At 37.9% G+C, this 22,018-nt stretch overlaps 1 protein-coding gene across 4 annotated transcripts in view; it reads left to right on the top strand.

Moving 5' to 3' along the window:
• DYM (dymeclin) overlaps positions 1-22,018 on the top strand; it is a 269,717-nt gene that overhangs the window by 71,165 nt on the left and 176,534 nt on the right. For all 4 annotated transcript variants that reach the window (XM_019721433.3, XM_074340000.2, XM_019721409.3 and 1 more), the window contains exons 7-8: positions 2,226-2,351; positions 3,721-3,863. In XM_019721433.3, coding sequence (XP_019576992.1) covers positions 2,226-2,351; positions 3,721-3,863 — 269 coding nt within the window. The remainder of the gene's footprint in view (positions 1-2,225; positions 2,352-3,720; positions 3,864-22,018) is intronic.

Genomic DNA, 22,018 nt, shown 5'->3' with positions numbered 1-22,018 from the left:
AGCGAGAGCATGCCTAACACGTCATAATCTTTTTGAAAGCTAATCTCTCAGAAGTGGTATCTTATCACTTTTACTTTATTCTCTTTCTTTGTTAGAAGCGAGTCACTAGATCCAGCCTACTACACTCACGGGGAGGCAGTTACACAAGGGCACGAATATCAGGAAGCAAGGATTATTGGGGGTCATTTAGAGGGTGTCCTCCACAGTCCTCAGACATGTTTCTGTGAATGTTTCTTTGGCATATGTACATATACGGGGTGATAGGTTGTCCTCTGTAATGACTGCACTGGTTGATGTACCCAACAGCAGTACATGAGGGTTTGTATTTCATCATATGCCTGTCACTGCTTTACATGTAGGGCGTAAAGGGATATTACAGTGTTTTAAACTGTCTGTATCTTCTGCTCTTTTTCTCTAATGGAGTTCTTAGCTTTTTCTTGGCCATTTGCAGGAGTTGCTTGTAATATTCTAGATGTTAGTTTCTTGTTTTTCTTCCAGTCTATCGTCTGCCTGTTAACTTTGTTAGGGTTTCATTTGTTGAGCAACAGTCCTTCATTCTGAGGTAATTAAGTGCTTTTTTTTTTTTTTTTGGCTTTAGAGTTTGTGCTGTTATGCTTTTGTTTAAGACGTTCTTTCTTGTGCTTATGTTACAAATGTATCATTGTACATTTTCTTCTATTAACTTTAGTTTTACCATTCATATCTAAGTATTTAATTCATCTGTAGTAGGTCTTTGATATGTTATAGGGATCCATCTTTTTTTTTTTTTTTTAATGAAATGAGCCAGTTTTTCTTAGAATCATCTTCTGTACAATCTGTGTTTTCGCCATTGATTTGTGGATCCAGCTTTACTATATATTGTTTCCATATATACATAGGTCTGAGATACACTTTCATTTCTCAACTGAGTTCCATTGGTCTGTTTATTTTTGTGTGCGTGTGCAAATATCATGCTGTTTTTATTACTATAGCTGTATAGCATGGTACGATATCTGGTAAGGAAAGTCCCTACCTTCACTCTTCATTTTTTAGTTTCACTTAGCTATATGTTTATTATTTCATAAAAATATTAGAGTCAGTCTATGAGGTTCCTGAAAAAAATCCAGTGAGAATTTTAGTTATGATTGCATTGACTTTACGATTAATTTGAATAGAATTTAGATCATCCATTTAGAATTTAGATCGTTCCATTCGTGTTATCCTCTGCGTCCTTTGTTAGATCAATTGCATGGACATTTTGTGGTGTTTTGTATGCTTTGTTTTTAAAATATGTTTCTATCAGCAATAACTCTTTAAAATATCTGGGAGAATTTAAGCTTGCCCGGTCCTAGAATCAAGTCATCTTCAATTTGTTTAATGGGCCTCATTTAAGTAGGTGGTAAGTATTTTTCTTTGGGTTTTTCATGAATATTTCAGTTCCATAAAAATATTTTGATATTCTTTTGGAACTATTACTCTTTTTACTGTGTTGTTGAGTTGCCCCCTTTCCTGGTCTAACATGTTAACTATTCCCCATGATAATTGTGTTTAAACTTTTGCAATAACTGAAGATTTCTTGATGCATTTATTCCTGTTTGTGCCTCCTGCTCAGCTGAAGTTTTATTTCCTTTTTCTTTGATCTAAGATTTGTTTCTAAAAAGGGATCATGATGTTGGGAGGGTAAGAGTCATGCTTCATAATAGAAATATGCTTAATAAAACAGGAATAATTTGTTTACTATTCATACTGTGCTGAACATGCTGCATTGGCCTCGAGAATGTGGGCACTAGAGATGGAAGATCAACGGTTTGCCATTGTTCTCATTGTAAAGCGATTGTCAACTTGAAAAGGCATTGTTTTCTTACCTGCACTGTGATTTCTCTTCAGTTATACAATCTGAATATTTGTTTCTGTGTTATAACTAAATAAGAATGAACAGAAGGGCTTTAAAGTGGAACTTCAAAGCAGAGCAATGCTGGGAACTGTTTCCCTTATACCCTAATAGACTTGTAGGAGATGGGAACTGGAAAAGAGGAAAGTAGTGGGATACCTGACCCAAGTATAAGAGCCAACGACTGGGAAAGTTTTCTTAATTTTTATGTTAAACATATTAGTATTTTTTAAAATAATCTCAAACATGTTGAATATTTAGATTTGAGTTTTTAAATGTATAGTTTGTTCAGAAAAGAACAATAACTTAATCTGCCAAACTGATCATTATTCTGTTTTATTTCCTGTTTCTCCAGAGATATTACATATGAAATATCAGTAGAAGCTATATCAACAATGGTTGTTTTCCTTTCCTGCCAACTCTTCCACAAGGAAGTTTTGCGACAGAGCATCAGTCACAAGTATTTGATGCGAGGTCGATGGTATGTTTTTATTTTGAATTTGTCTAGTTCTTATTGTACAAATCTGTATTTCTGGTCTTGTCCTGTTACCTTAGTATTGTTCCATGTCACCAACCAGACATTCCTCTGGTTGTTCTATCAGCACTTCAAACCCAACATATGAAGAATCAAATTCTGCTTTTGCCCAAACTATTTATCCTTCTTGCCCTGTTCATTCTCCAACTCCATTACCTTCTCTAGTGGTTTCTTTGTAGAACTGAAACTTTGAAGTCATCTTTTGTCTTCCTTCTTTATTATTCTCTTTGTCTAAGCAGTCATCCAATAATATTTGTTCATTGAAATTATTTTTTTATACCTTCCCCTTCTCCCCAGTCCCACTTAAACTACTGTAATCTGTGCCCTGTTACCATGTGTTTGGATTACTTCAACAGTCTCTTTACTGACTATTCCCACTCTCATTTAGTCAACAAATCTTTATTGTGTGCTAACCATGTGGCAGGCATGTGTTAGGATGCGTCTGTGCTCCTGAGCAGAAGCTTACACTGTCCTGTGGGTGGGGATGGGAATAGGTAAATATTAAATACACACACACACACACACACACACACACACACACACACCCGTAACTTCTAGTGACACAGTCTTCACAGAATTTTAGAATGTAAAACAAAGACAAAGTAGCTTTGATTAAAGTTCTCAAGGAGTTGGGAGCTTTGTCTTTGTCACATGCTTCTTACTACCTTGGTTATCTCCATGGCACCTTCACTTATAATAGGGAAAGGACCTGAGCTTTGGTTCAAGAGTCTATTAAAAAAGTTTTCTCTAGGTTGCAGGACCTGATCTATCATCAATTTGTAGACACATATCTCTTTTCACCTGTTTTCTCTCCCTTCTCTTTATCCCGTTACTTAAAAGCAAAAAGTATTAACATTTAAAAAAATCAATGTACATACAGATGTATTTTTTTGTATGCATGCATATGTTGAATAATGTCATACTTAAAAAGTATAGTTTTTATATTATTGCTTTGTAGTTCTTCATCTTCTCTACTTATTCTGTGTTACTGCCTCCTTTCAAGTGCCAGGTACTGTATTATACACTGAGTGGACCACATCTCACTTGTTGTACAGATTACACATAAGATAACTGAAGTTCAAGAGTTGAAGTGATTGGACCAATACCTTATGGCATAGGAAGGAGGAAGGTCAGAATTAAACCTCAAGTCTGAGCTCAAACCCCATGGCCTTCACTACGCCATGATGCTCCATTTCTTTTAATTGTGCTAATCCCTTTATATTAGTAGGTTATATAGATTATATGTGTCATTATACAAAGTCAGGTGACTTCCATGAGCATGAGTTTGATTTTCTTCTTTTTCCTTTTTGTGTAGTCTTCCATACACCAGCAAACTGGTGAAAACCTTGTTATATAACTTCATCAGACAAGAAAAGCCACCTCCGCCAGGAGCGCATGTTTTCTCTCAGCAGTCGGAGGGGGGAGGACTGCTGTACGGACTTGCATCTGGAGTAGCAAGTAAGCCTTCCCCGACATAAGGGATTCTGTTCCCTTGGCTGCCACTGCTAACATTGCATCTGTACAGCTGGCCAGCTGTGAGATACTCAAAGTAATTTAACATACTAATGTTTGCATTTGGTGCAGCGATTTCTGCAGTGAAATGTGTGCAGGTAATGAATCGATGGTTGACCGAAAATACACCATTTTCAAGAAGAATGATTATAAATAAATAAGCATGAGTTCTAGCTGTACAATATGAATACAGTTAAGCTCTTGGAAACTTTTTACTGTTGTGTTTCATGAGGAAATCATTCTATTTTATTGGTTAGGATTTTATGTGACTAAGTGGGTATAGTTTTTTTTTATTATACTCAGTGTTTCATTTGTTAATGACAAATTAGTATATTTTGAAGCGTTTTGTTATAAATTCAGAAGTGGCACAAAGGTGAGTTTTATTAGACGGGAAGCAAATTTTGTTAGGTGACCAAATCCTTTCCCACTGTACGGTAAATAAAGCCTCATTTCTGCTTCACAGTGTTCAGACCTAAAGACAGGACCTGGTCCCGAGTGGTTGGAACTGAATTTTTGGTTTATTCCGAAGGAGAAGCACAAACTAGACTGACACTCTGGTAGCTGTAAGGTCTGCACGGGTGCGCTTGCTAAACCAGCAGTACAGCCTACGGTCTACTTAATTACATAGGGCAGAGTTCAGCTGTTTGAAGGAGTTTTAAATGGAGTTGAGTTCGACAGCTGAATTGTGGCTGTAGCATCCTGTCCACCCTCAGGGAGGAACGTCAGTTTAATACGAAAATGTATCACTGTGTGATAACTTACTAATGAGTCTTGGCAACCTCTCTGTTGACTTTAGGAATTGATCTGTGAACCAGGCTTTCTAAATTTGCCTTCATTTGGTTTCTTTTAATATTCTGGGTTGAATTACATTTGTGATCACTCATGGCTTGGTCTCTGGTGCTGAGCAGGCCACCGAATACCAGACCCGCAGAGGTCCGTTCTCCGAGTTACTTTACCCATTACCCTCATGTTTCAGATGTGGAGGCTGTACTCAGCTTGCTCATTCATGGCCTCTGACGGCAGCACAAGAAAGACTTCTTGTGTCCCGTGGGAAGCTTCATTAATCCATTAGTGTTTTCTTCTCTTGATCATTAAACTGGCATAGGTATTTAAAAGCTGAGCATTTTGTAACACTTCAGTGTGTTTGGAGATTTCTGGGAGGAAATAAGTTCATTAACTGCTTTCTTCAACACAATGGCAAAACTCTGCAGTAGTTTTCTTTTTTAAGAAAACATAGATTTGTGTTTGGTTTTTCGTGCAGTTATGTGTCATCAGAATGAAGTCCAGGATGGCATGTGGTGTCATCACATAAGTACCAGGTGCCAAAAACTTAACATCTGAATTTTAGATCCTCTCCCACATAGTTAGCAGTATGTTGGAAGGAAGTCCCTTACTTTTCCTACCGCCCAGGTTCCTTGTCTTCTGAATGAGAAGGTTGGGATAGATGATCTCTGAGGTTATTTCCGTATAACTTTCAATGATTCTATGGTCTTTTGCCCCACTATTTAAAAATTTAATATTCAGTTAGAGGCATTAAAATAGACTTAATGATTTTTTAGTGTGCTAGTCACAAGACATTTTATACAGCTTTCTTCCTAAATCTTTACAAAATTATTCATGTAAAAGTATGTTACGATGGAATAATTATTCATTATTTCACATTATGTGACTCTAAGGATTATAGAAACAACAAAAGGACATTTTCCTGAAAAGTGCAGCTATATATTGTGGGCTAAATAAAATGTAAAGTTGATCCCAGTATGTAATTTTGAATTAAGCCACATTCCAGGAAAATTAATCAAATTGACAAAGAAAATTTGACTTTAGTTGTGTAATCACCTTTGATGATCTTTTGCTTGGTAGTTAAGGAATTTTCTTACTTTAATATTGGGTTGAGAAAATGTGATTTGGAAGTTCCCCACTGAAAAGAAATCATGTTTCAAAGCTAGATACAAATTATAAACTCTTTTGGATTATATTCATTTTCCTTGGGATTGAATTATTCCTGGACATAGAAAGTATTTCCTTGCATAGCGTTATGTGTATTGTAATGTTTTGCTGAAATTATTTCCTTTGAAACAGCATGCCTTATTTTGGAAAGTTTCATCGCTTTGAATAGTGACGTTTAGTTGACACTGGCAGGGGAAGAGGAGAATCCTGTGCGAGAACTGGGTCCACGTGGCTGGGCCCTCACAGGAGTTAGGCAAGGCCTTCTCCAGTTTGTTCTCAATTTTTCAGGTTATTTCTAGTTGTTCTATTAATTGTTTCCCAGACTCCAGCAAAAACTCTGTTTCACTTGCATGCCTTACACTCTTTTTCATGCCTGTGCTTGGGTATCTCTTTAACCTAGAGTCCTATTTCCTCCCCTCTCTGACTTTGATTTCTGCACATCCATCCATTAAGGTCCATTTCAAGTACCACCTTCTCCGCAAAGACTTATTTTCTCTCTCCTAGCAAGATGTGATCTTTTCCTTTGGTACTTACTCTGCCGTGTGTTATGATTACTGTGTAGAAGCATCAGTCCCCCTATGTTGGCGCTACATACAAGACAATGAGAGCTAGCATGACTGTAACACTTCTGAGTTTACAGAGCAACTTTTTGTGTATCTCACTGTATTCTCATAGCAACCTTGTGAAATAGATGCTTTTACTTTTTTTTTTTTTTTTTTTTTTAAGATTTTATTGGGGAAGGGGAACAGGACTTTTTATTGGAAAACAGTGTGTACTTCCAGGACTTTCTTCCAAGTCAAATTGTTGTCCTTTCTGTCTTAGTTGTGGAGGGTGCAGCTCAGGTCCAGGTCCAGTTGCTGTTGCTAGTTGTAGGGGACGCAGCCCACCATCCCTTGCGGGAGTCGAACCGGCAACCTTGTGGTTGAGAGGACGTGCTCCAACCAACTGAGCCATCCAGGAGGCAGCTCAGCTCAAGGTGCTGTGTTCAATCTTAGTTGCAGGGGGCGGAGCCCACCATCCCCTGCAGTACTCAAGGAAATTGAACCGGCAGCCTTGTGGTTGAGAGCCCACTGGCCCATGTGGGAATCGAACCGGCAGCCTTCAGAGTTAGGAGCATGGAGCTCCAACTGCCTGATGCACCGTGCTGGCCCAGATGCTTTTACTTTTTAATGGATAGATGCAGAGATGTTCCTAGTTACTAAATTACCTGTGTAAGATCACATAGGTGATGTCGGTTTGTACTTGAGCTTAGTTCCTTTGACTTGTGAACTTTGCTGTCATGTCTTTCATTATCACCACCTGACTCTTAAGTGTGTAAACTGCTTCTTGACTTTTGTGAGGGTGTTCACTGCAGTATCCAGCCAAGTACCTTACATCTGTGGACTGTCAATAAATACTTGTTATATGTAATAAATACCAAAAGCTAATACTTGTCTGCACTCAAGGTAGATGTGAATGCATTTCTAAAAACATGGCTATCATTTATTGAATGCCTTCTGTTTGCCAGACATTTTAATAGCTACTTTACATACATGATTTTTATCTATTCTTTATTTTTCTTTTCTAACATTTTATTATGGAAAATTACAAAGATGTACAAAAGTAAAGAGGATGTAGAATGAACTCCTATCTACCCTCAGCCCATCTTCAGGAATGATCAACATTTTGCTAATTATTTTTCCATTTATCTCCCTCCTCCTCTTTTTAAAAAACTTTATTTGGAAATAAAGTTCATACATAGAAAAGTTCCACAAATAAAAATACGTATTATAAAAATATCTATATATCTTTATCTAGATGATTTGTAAATATTTTATCCCATTTGTTTTATATTTGTATTCTCGCCTTTCCTCTCTCTTTATCATTTTTCATGCACACACACAATTTTTTTTAACCATTTGAGGGTAAGTTACATACCTCATGGCCCTTCACCCCTAAATACTCGAATGTGTACTTCCTAAAAGAGATTATCTCTTACACAACCACAGTACACTTATCAACTTGAGTACAGTTAATATTCAGCTACCCTTACAAACAAATGAGGTGGGCATTTGTTTCTACCGCACTAAAAATAACGAAATGGAGATTTCCCTCTATATTTTAAAATCTCCTTTATTAAGTATAGAACCATTTGTGATGCACATACATTGAATTTTCAGTGAGGTGTTCTCTTACCTACTCTCATCAGTTTATCTATCTTAGACTAAAAGCTCCGAGATGCAGCACGTAGTCTTCTTCCTTCTGTTTGTTATTGGTCCTTCAGGATACAGTGAGTGCTTGGATGAAGTTTGGTCAGAATGTAATAAATAACTGGAGGAATTATTAATGCTTTTTAATTACTACAGATAAGTTTTTTGCGGTTAATGAGAGTAATGAAAACTTGTATAAATTTTGTTCTTTTTTTAAAAAGTGTCTTATGTGTGTCAAATGTGATTTACTTCTTTCAGAAGAAGTGGTAAGAATGAATTATAATTTATATAGTACTTTATCTGGTAATATCTATAGTACATGCCAACAGGCCTCTATTCATAATTTCATAGTATAAGAAAAAAATGGTTTTCTTCCTCTCTAGGTTTTTAGTGTAGAAATTCCTGGAATATGCTGGCAAAATGGAAAAGAATCAATTGATATATCACTTTACTGTTTAGAAAAGAATGCTACCGTTTTAATTATCTTTTTTTTTTAATGAATCGTAGAATTCCAGGATTAGGAGAGGTGATGAATCATAGAATTTCCAGTGGCTCCCAAATAAGCAGAACCCCCTGGCATACTTTTAAAAAATGCATGTGCATATGCTTACACCTTTAGACATGAGATGGGGCCTGGTCTTACACATTTCAGTAAGCATTCTAGCTGATTGGCGTAAAGCTGGTCCATTTCGGCAAGACTTATGTGATATGGGTCCCGTTCCTGGCTTGTGTCTGTTCTGTGAACCCTTCATGGCAGACAGTTGAGCCAATACTATTAACTACTGAGGAATACATTGTTTGGAGGCAGCTCTAACGGGTTTAACTGACCATTTCCTCGTGTATTATTTTAGTTTCTCTTCTTACTGCTTTCTGTGTTGTGCTCTGTTGTTGGTGAGGTCAAGTTTATCTGACCATGAGTACAGTAAACCAGCATGAAATAGAGTAAAACTTGAACCCCGCTGATTCTGAACATTGTACTTTTTTATTAATCTAGTCTAAATGCCCATTAACTCTTTTGACAGATAATATTTAGTTATTAGTGAATTTATTGTTAATTTTATCATCTAAATCTTTTCCATAGTTTTTATGTCCTGTCTTTCCCTTTCAGGTTTTATGTATACAGGTACAGACGTTTCATTGTATCTCAGGTATAGTTTTGTTAGAAATGGTGTGGCCCATAATGCCAGCCAAAGAATGAGATTTGCTCCCCTTTTCAGCTCTAGATCATCATTAAAAAACATTTTTGGGCTTCCTGCTTTATTCAGGGTTATGTCCTTGGCACCACATTGAGAGAGGTTTGACACATTTCTAATTCCTGTGTGGAAAGCAGGTGTCTCTGTGGGTGGCATATATAAAATAACAATGAAAATGAATGTAACTGGGGATTTTGTGACTATTCTGTGTTGAATAAGATTTTATTTCCTGGAATCCCAATGAGAATTTGCTATGGGGGCAGTAGCCTGGTTTTCCCAGGCAGTAGACTGTAGAGTTAATGAGGATTCCTGTAGTTTCCCCTGACTTGTAGGACTCCCCCGCAGGGATCTCGGTGAAACTGGCGCTCGTAGTCCCCCAGGGGCAGGAGATGCTGGCCAGGCCTCTGTGAGTGCATACCAGGCTCTGCCCTCCTCTTCTAGTATCTCCGTTCTTTGGATTACACCACAGGAATTTCTCAGCTGTCTTTTCTCTTCCCGCATTCCTGGAAGTTCTTGGGGATAAGGATGGATTTCCAGAGCTTGGGGAATATGGAGAATTTGGGATGGAGTCCCAACTCAGTGTGATCTTAGACAGGTTCTTCAGCTCTGAATCTCATTATCCTACTTTAGAAAGCTGATTAACATAAGACTTTTTGTACCAGGTTTTTGTGAAGAATAAATGAGATACTATGTATAAAATCACTTCTTAAACTATATAGCATCTATCCTCATGTAAATACCTGTACTAAAGCTCCAGTGTTTTTTGTTAATTAAAATGAAAATAAAAGAAAATAAAGTGAAGTAGATGAAGTTAGTGATTAGAAAATCTCTGACAAATTTATGCCAGACAATTAAAAAAATTAAGACAATATTTTATCTTTTTGGTCTACCCAGTCTTTAAAATTTATGTAAAAAATGTTTTTGAAACGCTGACTAAATTGACTGTAACAGCCATTTTTTGCTCTTTCTTTAACTGGCTTTTCATTTTATGTGGTGCAAAATTTGGCCAATGGAAGTCAGGAAAATTTGATTGTTAAATAGATATTGCCCACAAGAGATTTCTCCTTGCCTCCTAAATGAACTTGCCTTGACAACAATTACTAAGGTACCATTTCTTAGTCACTAATTTATCTGAAAGATTATATTTTCTATTTGATAGTTTGTTTATAAAATTAGCCAAAGATTTTAATTAAGTCTTGATGCTGACCCAATTATAATATTTATAATTATATTTCAAAATGTTCCACTAATCAAAAGTATCAGTAGTATTGGTAGTCTTAAATATCAATACTTAATTCTTCAAGATCTAAGCGCATCACCCTTCCCTGTTAGAGATATTCTGTGAAGTAAATGACTGAAGACCCTTACCTCTGTGATTTGTTATGTGATGGAGCACGGAACATGGTGGTAACAGATAGATAGTCATCTCAGACTGCTATAAAGTATTTGGTTGTAGACTGGGTGGCTTGCGCAATAGACTTATTTCTCACAGTTTCGGAGGCTGGGAAGTTTAACATCAAGTGCTCGCAGATAGGGTTCTTGGTAAGGGCTCTATTCCTGGCTTGCGAAGGGTCACACTGTGTCTTCACATGGCAGAGAGAGGAAGCTCTGGTGTCTCTTTCTCTTCCTATAAGGGCTCCTCCATGATGGCCTCATCTAAAGCTAATCACCTCCCAAAGACCCCGTCTCCTAGTACCATCACATTGGGTTTAGGGCTTCACTATATGAATTTGGTGGGAGACACAAACAGTCAGTCCATAATAGGTATTAAGTAGATCGCGCTGGGATTCCCCTCACTGAAGTTCTCAGTTTGGGAGGCCACTGGTCTCTTGTATGTTGATAGCTAAGGTATCTTTTAGCTTCAGTCATTCTTGATTTTAAACTACAACTGTGCTTAGAGGTGGTGGCGAGGGTTGTGGCCAAAGTAGATCTCTCAGGCCATTACAACCTCACTAATAGATTTGTTTGTTTGTTTTTTTAAGGTCATTTCAGAATGTATAAGGAATCCCTCCAAAAACAATTCTGTGATTGAAACAGGTTATTTTCTTTTCTGATTTTGGAGGCTACCACTTATATTGTCCTTTAGAGGGTCTGGCTCTAGATTTTGGAAGAGGTACAAGTATCAGATTCTGGCTGTTCGTAATATGTAGAACTAGAATTGAATGCCAGTCTTGCCATTTGCTAAGTAGGTGTTCTTGGGGCTGTTTAGATTCTTCATGGTAAAATGAGGATAATACTTTCCTTTGTAGGAATTCTGAGGTGATCAAATGAGCAAAAGTATAGGAAAGAGCCTGGTACATAGTAGGTACACAATCAAAGGTCACTATTCATAACAGGGATTACATAATAATATTTAAAAGATAGCCTTTGTTTAAAAAACTAGGAAAAAAGCCAGTGACCTTATAATGATTTATAAGTTTACTCAGGTTTTTAATATAAATAAATTACAAAAATATCCGCTATTTAGTAGATAGATTTTTTATAAAAACTTCCGATAGTCACTAAAAGAATTACATTGAATTATGTGAGAAGGAAAGATAAGCTATAACATTTATTCAGTGTTTCTATTGATGCTATCCTTGCTTCTTTCACCTTGTCTTTTAATACATTTTCAAGTTTTTGAATTGCCTCTAATGCCTAAAGAAAGGGTGAAACAAGAAGGGTTGACCTTGACATTTCTTGCGTGTTTTTTCATTATAAGACAAAACTGTAATGTGATTGTAACTGGGTACTTAATGTTTTAAAGAGCCAAGCCTAATTAAATGTGTTCTGCCAAACTGTGCTCTCCATCACAAGTACTGAGGTTTTACACAATAACTTCTGATATATGGCTTTTCCATTTGAACGAGCCATCAAAAATGTTTTTTTTCCTTTGCTTGCAGTGATGGGTGTACCAGCCAAATTATAAGGCCAAAGTAGTGATTGTTTGTTTAGGCAAATGCTGTAATAGAGAATTTAATAAAGTAGAATTTGAAGATTAAAACTCATATTTCTCCCAATTGCTGTTATTGAAAAAGTTATTGAATTCATTATGATAAGTATGATATGCAGTAGTTGTAATTTATACTACATGACTTTTTTTTCTTTTTTTTGTGTCTTCAATTTTGGCTTTTTCTGGGCTGACTCATTGAGAGAAAGAAAAACCAGTTAGAGAAAAAGTATGTGGCCTTCAGAAACAGCCATAGTTGTGAAAACATTTCTTAATAAAGAATTTGAATTTTCAAAAAAATAAAGTGCTTTATAAGCAATAATTATATTGTTAATTTTTACTTGGAATAATTCAGTAGAGTTTATATAGCAAGTGAAAGAGTGATTTTTTTTTTTCCTTTATTTTCAGGACTGAATTCATTTTGTGATTAATAAAATACAGTTAATTTCAGTTTACTGTTACCTCATAGTGGTTCCTTGCAGGGAAACATCAAATATTTAAATTCGTATCTACAGCACAAAATGACTGTATTTATTTGTAGAGTAGTAGTAATGTAAGTTATTTGACTTTTAATTGCACTCTGAAAAAAGTATTATTTCAGATTTTAGACTTAGAAAAAGGTGTTCATTAAATGATATACATTGGAAATAATATAGTGTCAAAATACAATATTGACTTATGTTTTATCCTTGTAATTTGCTGACAGCCACTCCCAAACCATTTTCCAGAAATGGCTTTGAAAGTCAGTATGTCTGCCCTGTATTCTCATTTCATTCTTAATGAATTGGAAGGGAAAATTGAGGCCTCTTTCATGCCACAAATAGTTGGGGAACAAATTCATTCATATTCACCAGAAAGAATATAGAGTAAAGCGATCAGTATCAGATGCAATCCTAGGAATAAGTTTCTAAGGCATGTTGTAAGTGGTGTGTATTTGGCACCAATGATTTAATCAGTTTGAGACTTCTGTAACATAATTTAATGTGGAATTTTAAAATAGTAAAGCTATTTTAAAAATAAGAATGTTAAAATTATGGAATTCTAATTTTTTGAGAATGTAAATCTTATTTGAAAAATGAAGCAATTAAAATGGATTTGCTTTAAAAATATTAAATTCTATCATAGTCAAGTGATGTAACTTATTAAGCAGCTGTTTTAATTTACATTAATTTCAGCATGGATGTTTGGAGTACATTCAGAGGTTGAATTTATTCACGGTAACTTGCTGACAGAATTTGTGAATGGTAGTAAAAACCCTGATAACTTATTGTTGGTGTAATTTTGAGACCACCTTTTCCATGAATAAATAATATTTTGAAGTCTAGTGTTATGAGTTATTTGAAGACTTCCCTTTTAAAATGTTACTGCAAATTACTTTGAAATGCATTATCAAACAAATTACATTGATGGGAGAACATAGTGATGCATAGATGGATGGGGGTGTTATCACAAATATAGCAAAATGTTAATGTAAAATCTAGGAGGTGAGCATATGGGTATTATATGATTCTTTTATTTTTTTTCTGCATTTGACAGTTTTTATCATAAAATGTTGGGAAAAAATAGAATCACTATGAGGATGAGTTTGTGTTGTAAATTTCAGTTTGTTCATTAAAAAGGTAATCTAGGTAAGATTCTGAAGAATGTGGGGTCTGACCAGACCTGGATTCAAATCTTTAATTACAAGCTAGTTAACTCTATAACCTTGTGAAAATTTTGTAACCTCTCCAAGCCTTTCCCTGTTTCTAAAAATGGAATATGGTTCCTTGTAGGATTATGATAAATGTCTCTTCATTTTTCTCCTCTTGTACTTGTTATAATCTGTTAGCCAGACCTTGGTCCTTGAAGGCCCGTTGAATCTAATTGGATGAATGGTAGAGAGAGAGGGAGGTACCATTCATTGTGGTGTCTGGCAGCCTCCAGGATCACTTCTGCAAAGCCTTAGGGGTCCCTTACTTGACAGAAGATAGGCAATAGAAAGGGAGGGAGAGAAGCAACTAGCCATTCTCACCAGCAGGCCAGTGGGTTGGAAAAGAATATAACTTTTGACGTCAAATAGGCCTGAGCTGGAAACTGGGCCATGCCTTCTACTAGCTGTGTCACTTTGATTAATTTACTTGACTTTGCGGAACATACTAATCACTTGAAATGCCTACCCAAAGCACTTTCCACTTTCGTAAATCCAATGTAGTAGATCTCTTTCTTTTAAGTGTTTTGATATTATTTACAGATTTAGATTCTCTTATGTCTTGGTGTTGCATGCCAGTCGAGCAGTTCTTTTAGCAGTGATGGATATACTCGGACACTGAACCATTTCTGTTGTCCCTGTGATACCTGGGAACTCCAGGTCCATGCCCTTCAGGTGGGGTTCATTTTATCCTGTGGGTTCAAGTTATACTAATGATTTATTTTTCAGGGAGATTTCTGTTGCCAGTGTTCCTTAACTTTTCTCCATTATCACCATCGTAAGGAGCCTTTTTAGACCATTTCTTCCTAATTGCCACTGCTACTCCCAAAGAAAAAGTTAAAACCACAAATATACTATGTATCTGTATATGTGCTGTATATATCTGTGCTTTATACATAAAAAGAATTAGTTTTATTTAATCCCTCCCAAATCAAGTTTCCAAGTTTTGCCCCCATGAGGGGATAATGCCACCTTTGAGAATGCGTAGTGCAAGCAAAAATCTGCAACCTTCCAGGTAGGTGGCGCCAACCTCCTCCAACTACGCTTTTTTACTCCTGGGATGCATTTTCTGCTCTTTCACATTCTGTCTGGCAGGGCCATAACTCAGAGATATTTAAATGATAGCAAATTGATTCTGCATTTCCTTCATTCCCTTCTGTGGCTCTCCAGTCACAACACTGACTGATGCTAATGACAGTATAGTTTTTCTTTTCTTTTCCTTTCTTTCTTTCTTTTTTTTTTTTTAAGGAGGGTGCAGTTCACAGTGGCCCATGCAGGGATCGAACCGGCAGCCTTGGTGTTATTAGTTATTAGCACCACGCTCTAACTAACTGAGCTAACCGGTCACCCAAGTTTTTCTTTTTAATCCTGTCTTAGTCATGTAACCTTATGCTGTATTTTCCATGCCATTAATATTGCTTCATAAGTACAGTTTTAATGGTGTACTTTATAGACTCACCCTAGTTAATCAATTAAAATGATTAGTCATGTTGCTGGTTTCCAAAATTTTGCTATTCCAGATAACACTAGTGAATAACTTTATATACATTTCATTGCAAGAGAACCTGCTGGCTCTGCTACAGCAGGAGCCTTACTGCCTTACTTACTATTAGAACCACGGTTGCGTCTGCTAGAGATCCCACCAGAAGCAGAAAGAAAAATGGCTTCTCCAGTCTTTTCCTCTTCCAGTCTCCTGCCAGTGCCTCCCATTGTCTGCCCCATCCTGAAGCCAGCAGGCAAAGAAGTTTGGGAAATATAGTTTGCAGGCTTCTAGCCCCCTATGCTATAGATCATAGATGGGAAGGGGGTGGAAATGAGAGCAAACAGACATTAAATGGCTAGAACTGTGATCCTTATTTTACAGAAGTTATATAATTCTCATACAGTCACACATCTAGTAGATGGTAAGACTGAATTTTAAAATCATGTGTGACTTCAAAGCAATGATGTCTTCATGATACCATCTATCTTTTTGTATTCTTTGGTATGTAAGGTATATATGTATGTGGGTGTGTGTTTATAAAATCTTAAAACATGGGCCGGCCTGGTGGCTCAGGTGGTTGGAGTGCCGTGCTCCTAACGCCAAGGTCACCGGTTTCATTCCCACATGGGCCAGTGAGCTGCGCCCTCTACAGTTAAGACTGTGAACAACGGCTCTCCCTGGAGCTGGGCTGCCGTGAGCAGCCGGAGGTTGGCGTGGGCTGCTGTGGGCTGCTATGAGTGGTGGCCGACAGCCATCGTGAGGCAGCCGGTCCCTGGTGAGAGCTGCCATGAGCTGCTGTGAGCGGCCGACTGACTGGTGGCCGACTGCCTCAGCCGGGGGAGCACAAGGCTCATAATACCAGCATGGGCCAGGAAGCTGTGTCCTACACAACTAGACTGAGAAACGAGGGCTTGAACCGGAGTGGGGGGGGGGGGGAGGGAGGCGGAAAAAGGGGAGAAAAAAGATCTTAAAACATTATTGTACAAAGAGCATTAGAATTTATGAAAATTTTAAAAATATGATTAGCTATAATTCTACCACTGTAACAAATCAAGTGTTTCCATTTTTCCTATTCTTTTTCAGTGTATATATATATTAGGTTGATGCAAAAGTAATTGCGGTATAAAAGGTTAAAAATAATTGGAAAAACCGCAGTTACTTTTGCACCAACCTAATACATATAGCAAATTAAATATTAAAATAGACATTTAAAATGTGCAAATGATACCAAGTTTTATCTTGTCATTAGGGTACATTACGAAAATAAAATAGCATATTATTATGTACGTGAAAAGTTTGAGCCCTAATAAAGAAAGGTGCAGTTTAAATCCAAGCTGTTACTTTTATTAATTTCAGTTCCTGAATTGGTCAAATCAGGAGAGCAGGCAAATTCTTGCTGTAAAACAGCTAAAATTATTTATCTCCTTCTTTTTGCTGTATGATTAATAGCACATGTTTGAGGCATCCTGTTGCTAGTATTCAAAGGGAGGATGTTATGGTAAGACTACCAGTACTTGTGCCAGTTTTCATGTTGTTCATAAAGCTCACTGGTTTATCTGGGCACAGTTATTTTTCCTGAGCTAAGCTCAAAAGGCAGGGTATGTAAGGTAAACTAGCTGTCCCATCATCTCAAGTAGAAGGGACATATTTTGGGGGCATTGCAAAGGATTTATTCAAATGTGGTATGACAGTGACTACTCGTTTGTCACCTCCCCCATTTTAGCTGACTACATGGATGCTAAGAATAGATCACATTTCTTAGTCCCCTTTGCAACCATGTATGGTCTATATTTTGGCCAAGGGAATGTAAGCAGAGATGGTATGGGCAAACTTGAAAGTAGAGTTCTTGAAGGGAATGCTGACGTGAATGAAAATATGACTGGAGCTGATTTAGCCACGTTGGTCCATGAGTAAAGTTAGGAATGGAGACTGTCCACGGTGGCACAACAAGACAAAAGGGGCCTGGCTCTTGAATATCATGGAGCAACGTGCAAGCTGTGCTGCACCAACTTTTGGACTTATGTTGAAGCCATTATTACACAGGTCTATTAGTTGTCACTCACCCTAATCCTAACTTACGCTTGGGTGATAATGTATAGTGGATGCAAACAAGGCAGTAATATAATAAAATAGCTTTCTAGGCTGGGCTATTTGTAGGGGTGATCATCAGAACCCCTTAGCAAACAGGAAATGGTGGGATGAGACAGAACCTCACACTTCTCTGTGTAGCAGTTTTGTCCTCAATCCCCCAGTATTTTTGTTATGCTCTTCACAAAATGAAACATTTAAGTTCAGAGTAAAAGACACCAAAAAACAGTGAATTACACAATCTTTTTCATGTTAAACAGACTGGAATTCTGCTTATTATAGTAATTCACACATTGTTGAGAGCCATTAATAGTGCTTTTTCAACCTAGCCATAATAACTAAGGCAAATGAATACATAACCTTAAGGATCCAGAAATTTCTCAGAAGCCACTTGGCACATGCTCATGTTTCATATTTTGTCTTATAAATTAATGCACATTTTAAGTTATTTGGTCATCGTTTCCATGTTTATTTTATTACTATTAAGATGGAATTATATGCCACTTCAATGACTTAATTAACTTCCTTGAAATCTTTGTGTAAAATTAATGGTCCAGGAAAAGCTACCATGTTTGTTTTCTGACCTTGCTTATTCCCAGCACATGATGGACTATACACCAGAGTTCATGAATCCCAGTTGGAGAAGTAGCATATATGTGACTTAAGCCTAATGGAGTTCCCTACCCAACTGTATTTTTCTTTCTGTCCTCTCTGAGTGATGTGATATGTTGCAAAAAGCCTGAAACCTGGATTTAAGCCTTCTAGTTTTATTACCTTGGGGGTGGGGGTTGGGGTGGAGGTGGGAGTAGGGGTGGTGATGGGGTGATGGGGTGGTGGTGGTGGAGGAGGAGGAGATCATTAAATCTCTACTTTCTGATACTTTTGTGATCTAAAGTTTTATTTTGTTGTGTTATGTCTCTTCTTTTTATTTCTGAAATTCCTCTCAAACATATATTGGACCTTTTCATTCTGTTCTTCATATCTCTTAATAGCTCTTAGAATTAATTCATTTCTGTCTCTCTGCATTCTGGGTAATTTCTTCACATTTATCTTTCAGTTCACTAATTCTCTTTCCAGCTGTATCTGATCTACTCTGAAATCTTCTCATTGAAGTTTTCTAATGTTTAAGTTGTAACATAGGTGCAATAAAGTACAAAATCTTAAATGTACAACTTCATGCAGATTTGAGTGGTGAAATAAGGTGAGGCCTTAGAATTGATTGTTGGATTTGTTAAGATGGAAGTTATTGGTTACTTTGTCAAGAATTATTTAGGTAGAGTGGTATTTAGGAAGCTAACTGGAATGGGTTGCGGGGAGAATGGGAATCAGAGTACAGGCAGAAAAATAAGGCAGTAACTGGAAGGGGACATGGAGTCTAGGGAGGTTTTATTTTCTTTTTTTTATTGTGTGTTTTTTTTGGCTAGGAAATGGCACAACATGTTTGTACACTGTGATAAGAGTGATTCAATTCTGCAAATATTATTAAATGCCTGCATTTCATAGAGCTTACATTCTATCACAAAGAGAGAGAGAATGACATTCCCAAAGACAAGAGAAAGAATATTTCACTCCTTTATAAAAGGAGGGAAGGCAGAGTATATGTACATGTTGATGCAGATGGGTTTATAGATTTTAAGGTGGAAAAACAATATAGTTCTCTGATTGACTCTATGAGCATGAAGATTGGGGATTGGTGTTCGAAGTTTAGAGAGAGAGCTGTAGGGGAGGTATTCCCTTAGAGATTAGAGAAATGTTGAATTGGTGGGCAGAGCTGAGGGTCCACTTGAAATCTATGGTGATGAACTTAGAGAGCAGTTGGAATGGCTGCATGTTCTTCAGCTATGTATGCATATAGCTGCTTTGAGACATGGAGTAGGTGGAGAGTTGGATATGGTGAAGAATGGGATTTTGCTAGGCAAATACAACGACGGGGGGTGCAAAGAGGAGTGAGGGAGTCGGGAAGGAGTATGCAAGGGAATAGAGTGATCCTGATGCTCATCCGCGGAATCCTACCTGGGTGAGGAGCAAAGTGAGGACACGGGGTGGTGATGGACCCTGAAAAAAATGGTAGAGAGAACCTATCAGGTAAAAAATTGTTTGAAGAAAAAAAAATTTGTTTGAGGGGCACTAGAGGAAATGACCTGGAGAGCTGGGAGGTGGTAGCCAGAGAGTGGAATGTATGAATTCAAAATTGTAGCGGTAGTGCTATTATTAGTAAAGAGGGTGTGTAGGCAGGGTATGTTGGGGTAGGCTAGCAGAAGTGAACAAGCAGAACAAGCCTTAGAAGCCATATTGCTGGGTGGCTTGACTGTATGTTGAAAAGTTTAAAATGAGGACTGGAGTAGTGTGGAGGGAAAGACAGTGAGCCAGGAGCTCAAATTACTTGAAAAAGAGGAGGAATGCCAGTGATGTCTGTAAATGATTGCAGCAAGAAAGGTAGTATAGTCTGTTTCACAGTAACTGGGATGTCAGAGGAGAAATGGTTTAGAAGCTGTAATGGAGAGTTATGTCTGTAATACATAGATTGTAGAGAGAGAACAAGCAAGCCACCATGTGAAAAGGCTTCTGAGAAAGAACTGTCCTTAGGGGACTACCCAGGTTTCTGTTAGATCAAGAGCATTCAAAGAGGTTGAGCCTGAAAATATAGAGGATATGTTTCTGATGAACCATGGGAGTTCTGGAGGGTGTAGCCGAAGGGTTGGGATGGGAGACCAGGCCAGGGTATGGGACGAACTGAACCTTGCGATGTTGGGCCCAGGTATGAAGCAACTTTAGGTCTCTTTGCTGATCCACGTAAACACTAGTATAAGGCATAATAACAATTAGTTCTGATGAGCTTTTAGGGGAAGGTAGGTAATCAGATCTAATTACAGCCTTTGACAGTTGTCTGGGTGAGGCTTTTGGCCTCATAGCCTCGGAAGGAGGTGTCTTATCGGAAGGAGTCAGAGCTCTGTGAGTCCTCCTTCCCCCTTTTGTCCTGCTGGTTGGTTGTGTCCTGGCAGGGGAAGGGCATCTTACTGGTGTTGTGGTCTCTTATCAGTTGTGCATCAGTGTTCTGGAGGATTAACCAGAGAACCCACGACCGTCTTAACCGATCATTTGGAAGCTAATTTAACAGAAATGTATGACTTAAAAAGCTTGAAATATATCAGTTGAAGACCATGACCAACTCAAAATGGGTAATGCCTCAGTAGTGGAACATCCTTCTCCCAAATACAGGAATTCCAAACATCTGTGGGGCATGTGTGTGTGTGCACAGAGAACTTTACAGCACCAACAAGCATTGCATAGCAGCCAGACTGGAGGTCAGGAGACTTGGTTAGTTTCTCCTGTAAAATCTAGTAATTGTTTTCACTAGGTTTATGAAAACCAAATACAATATCACACTACTGACTTAGTAAGTGAATCGATCAGTATTAATGTACATAAAACCAAAAATGAAGGTTATATCATTGTATGTCATCATTCGTAAGAACACCAGAAAGGACTTGGTTTCTTGGCCTTTGGTGGTCCTTCACAATTAGGCAGTGGGGCATACCTCAAGAAGCACTGGCACGCAGGCCTCTCTCAGCCTGCCCTCACACCTGACCAGCTTTGTCTGGTACCATTCCGTGCACTGAAGTGTCTTCCTCCTGTACCTGCAGACCTGTCACTCCCTTTACTCCCCAGGTCACAGGCAGCCTTCTTGGGAAACTCTCCTGGAATGCTCTAGCAGAGCTAGTCCTCTTTTTCCCCACAGGACTCTCAGACTCACCGTACATTGTATTAGAATGACATTCCTGCCTCTCTCCTCTCTTAAGATTATGGGCACCTTAAATGTAGTGACAACAATTTATTCATTGAAGAATCCGTACATGCCTGCCAAAGACAATTTAGTAAATGTGTATTCACCGTAAGAGGGGCAGAAGGCCTAGGAGAGATAATTCCTTAGGGGGAAATCAAGAAATGCAGGTACAGTACAAGATGAACAGAGGGTAGAAGAAAACAATCCAAGCGAAAACATACATAGGGTTCTGTGGATGCAGATAAAGAGTGGGAGAGAAGTCTGGCAAGATGATTTGGGGCCAGACTCATTGTCAACCATAGAACGCTAGTCCTTGTAGCAAATAGATTGAATTTAGGCCTGTTATATCCCGAATGCTGAAGATCTGATCTATGGTTAACTTTTACACTTGTAATTCAGGCCCGGGGGCTCCCTTTATTGTTTTGGAGCCAGAAAGGCAGTGAGGGTAGTGGGTGCGAGCATCTGCTTTAGACTTAGAACATCATGGATGCAGAGCTGCTTAGCGCTGTTACATGAGTAAGGAACTTAGCCTCTTTGAGTTGTAATTTATCTGTAAAATGGGGTGAATGATAATAATGCTTGGTAAGATGTAAATGTGGTCATTTGTGTAGATCATAATTAAATGGCAGGAGCTTCTTTTTCTTCCCCTTCACTTTCCTTCTCTTCTGTCACCCCTCCCCACAATAGTCCCTTGAGTACGGTGGTCTTTAAACTTTATTGATCGTACGTCCCATCAATATGAGCTTTTAAAGCAGACCCTCGATTTAAGTGAATTGACTTACAAATTATATAATGCAT

The sequence above is a fragment of the Rhinolophus sinicus genome, chromosome 4 (assembly GCF_057876585.1).
Source record: "Rhinolophus sinicus isolate RSI-liver-muscle chromosome 4, RSI-T2T, whole genome shotgun sequence".
Taxonomy (NCBI): Eukaryota; Metazoa; Chordata; class Mammalia; order Chiroptera; family Rhinolophidae; genus Rhinolophus; species Rhinolophus sinicus.
Note: the sequence above shows the minus strand (reverse complement) of the source record. Positions and strands in the feature narration are given on the sequence as shown.